At 51.3% G+C, this 3,346-nt stretch overlaps 1 protein-coding gene across 1 annotated transcript; it reads right to left on the minus strand.

Annotated features, from left to right (window-relative positions):
- Positions 1-1,952: 1,952 nt before the first annotated feature.
- LOC106362903 lies at positions 1,953-2,753 on the minus strand. Its single transcript, XM_013802732.1, has one exon. The coding sequence runs from the start codon at positions 2,751-2,753 to the stop codon at positions 1,953-1,955; it is 801 nt and encodes a 266-aa protein (XP_013658186.1).
- Positions 2,754-3,346: the final 593 nt, after the last annotated feature.

The following is a 3,346-nucleotide window of genomic DNA, read 5'->3' on the forward strand; positions in this document are numbered from 1 at the left end:
GCTCGTCCGCCCGAGTGATTGCCTGCTGCTCCTTCATGTGTTTCGGCCATGACTAGTCTCGTTTCTTCGCCGGCGATACATTTGAGTAGCACCTTCGTCGCGGTCCATAGGTGTAGTTCCCCATCCATGACAACGTAGTGTGCGCTACGTCGCTTTAGTCGCCGCGCGTCCCATTTCTTGATGGGCAATAAACCTTCAGCGAAGTAATCGATGAGTTCCTTGCGCCAATCTATTGGCTGATCATCTTGCGAAGGAGGTTCTGCTTCGTCGATGTCCATCGCTTCGCTAATCGCTGCTGCAATCGCAGTCTGTTCTGCTTTCGTGTCGATGCTCGGTTTCTCGATTTTATGGATTGGGATTGTCGTCTTGACTTGATCGTGTTGCTTGCTTCCTAGAGCAGCGAGGGCGTCGGCACAGACATTTTCTACGCGAGGAACCTTCGTGAGTTCGAAGAACTCGAAGTCTCGCGTGAGGTCTTGGACGAGTTTGAGGTAGGCGTCCATCCTTTTGTTGCGGACGTCGTAATCGCCGAGGTACTGGCTTACGACAAGTTGAGAGTCGCAGTAAGCGCTGATTCTTTTGGCTTTCACTGCCTTGGCGAGACGGAGTCCTGCGATGAGGGATTCGTACTCAGCTTCGTTGTTTGACGCCGCAAGACCAAAACTGAATGACTGCCGGATGAGTTTTCCTGTTGGTGATTGCAGTTGCACTCCTGCTCCCGACCCTTTACTCGTGGATGAACCGTCGACGTGTAGGATCTAGTTTACACTTGGTAGGATGAGGTCTTGCTCCAGCTCTGGTGTTAACTCGATCAAGAAGTCGGCAAGGACCTGTGACTTTGCTGCTGTGCGATTCTTGTACACGATGTCATGTTCGCTCAGCTCCATCGCCCATTTAGTCAACCGCCCTGACTGGTTAGTATTCTGCATAACCGTTCGGAGTGGTTGGTTGGACAGTACGTCAATCGTGTGCGAGTGAAAGTAGGGTCGCAGTTTCCTGGCCGAGGTGACGACAGCTAAGGCCATCTTTTCGAGTGTTGGGTATCTCGTCTCCGGCTCGGTCATTCTTTTACTGGTGTAAAAGATTGGTTTCTGTTCTCCCCGATCTTCTCGAATGAGCACGCTGCTGACGGCGGAGGATGTGACGGCTATGTAGAGAGACAATGTGTCGCCGGCTTCTAGCTTCGATAGTACTGCGGGGGTTGTGAGGTAATGCTTGAGTTGATTGAACGCCTCCTCGCACTTTTCGTCCCAGACGAACCTCTTATTGCCACTTAGTAGCTCGTAGAAGGGAAGACACTTATCGGTTGATCGCGAGATGAACCTGTTGAGAGCTGCTATGCTTCCGGTTAGTCGTTGTACTTCGTGGCTGTTCTTCGGGCTTGGAAGGTCGAGGATTGCCGAGATCTGCTTGGGGTTAGCTTCGATTCCTCGCTGAGTGACAATATAGCCGAGGAATTCCCCGGAAGTGACACCAAAGGTACACTTGGCCGGGTTGAGCTTCATCCCGTAGTCGTTCAAGATCTTGAAGCAGTCGCGTAAGTTGTTTAGGTGATCGTCGGCCTTGAGTGATTTGACTAACATATCGTCGATGTACACTTCCATGGTGTTGCCAAGCTGATCAGCGAACATTCGGTTGACGAGTCGCTGATAAGTCGCGCCGGCGTTCTTTAGCCCGAAGGGCATCACCTTGTAGCAGTAGGTTCCTCTGTCGGTGATGAATGCTGTCTTCTCGCGATCGTCGGGATGCATCAAGATCTGGTTGTATCCCGAGAAAGCGTCCATGAAGGTTAGGAGTTCGTTACCAGCAGTTGATTCGACGAGACGATCGATATGAGGGAGTGGGTAACTGTCCTTTGGGCACGCCTTGTTGAGGTCCGTGAAGTCGACGCATATGCGCCATTTGCCGTTTTTCTTTTTGACGACAACCGGATTGGCCAACCATTCGGGGTATCAGACTTCGGTAATGAAACCCGCGTCGAGGAGCCTGTCGGCTCCTTCGTTTACGGCTTTAGATCGTTCTGGACCGAGTTTTCGTCGCTTCTGTCGGATGGGTTTGAACGTCGGGTCGATGTGCAGTTCATGGGAGGTAACTGCGGGGTCGATCCCCTTCATGTCGGAAGTCTTCCAGGCGAACGTCGAGGCGTTGTCTTTGATGAAAGAGATGATCCTTGAACATATGTCGTCGGACAGGTAGACGCCAACTCGGATGATTTTTGTCGGGTCGGACTCATCGATTGCGACTTCGCGAACTTCCTCCTTTTGGGGGTATATCTTGTGGAGTGGTTTACTGACGGAGTTGACAAGGGAAGCCTGTTGCTGCATCTTTACAGTTGCGATTAGTAGTTCTCTCGCGGCTTGTTGATCTCCCCGAATCGTCTGTGTTTTGCCGTCTTTTCCGGGAAACTTGACGCATTGATGATAAGTCGAAGGAACGGCTTTCATGGAATGAAGCCATGGTGTTTCGAGTATGGCATTATAAGGTGATTTGGCGCGGATGACGTAGAACTTGACGGTGCGGGTTATACCACCTTCGTATACTGGAAGACGAATTGTCCCGATCATTTGCTCCGAGGCTCCGTTGAAGCCGGTGAGCGTGCGAGAGGAAGGCTTCATATCCCTTAAATCAACTCCCATTTTGTCGAGTGTGTCGCGAAAGATGAGGTCGACTGAGCTGCCGGTATCAATAAGGACTTTTGCGACTAGGCATTCACTGATGTCAAGGTCGACGAGGAGAGGATCGTTATGTGGCATGTGGACGCCCTTGGTGTCTAGTGCCGAAAAAGTGATCTGGTGATCATTTTCGACTGGAGAATGCCACTTTTTAGAGGTGGTTGCTTGACGTTTGTAATCTTTGACGGCTCGACCGAGTCACCGCAAGGTGGTGATCCGCCCTTTATGACGCTAATGTGCGGGGCTCGGCTAGCTCGCAATGATTCGAGTTGCTTTCTCAGATCGTCAGTTGTGTTCTCGAATTTAGGAGTTTCTGCAGGCTGTTTCTTTTTTGATTCGAGACGTCGTCGCAGATCGGATCCTTTCGAACGGTTTAGTTGGATTCGCAGGTCGTCGGCCTTCGAATTGAGCTGGTCACGTAGGTTGCCAATTTGACCGACTCTCCGGACGTTGCACTTTGAGATGGTCGCACGGAGGTCGGCGGTTCCTGTGTTTTCGTTCGTAGCGCTCTTTCGCTTCAATAGAATGCGCAGGTCTTTATCTGTTGTCGAAGGAGCGAGAGACTGCTTATCCTTGCTGTCCAATTTATCGCGCAGATCTTGTTGCACTGTCGGGACGTCATCATCAGAGGAGTCACAAGGGCGAGAGAGTATGACTTCCACTCGTCGCCGGTG

The sequence above is a fragment of the Brassica napus genome, chromosome C1 (assembly GCF_020379485.1).
Source record: "Brassica napus cultivar Da-Ae chromosome C1, Da-Ae, whole genome shotgun sequence".
In the NCBI taxonomy this organism is placed as follows: domain Eukaryota; kingdom Viridiplantae; phylum Streptophyta; class Magnoliopsida; order Brassicales; family Brassicaceae; genus Brassica; species Brassica napus.

What these genes read in the sequence shown, in the direction of transcription:
- LOC106362903 (XM_013802732.1), bottom strand. Translation starts at nt 2,753, where the DNA reads ATGCCACATAACGATCCTCTCCTCGTCGACCTTGACATCAGTGAATGC.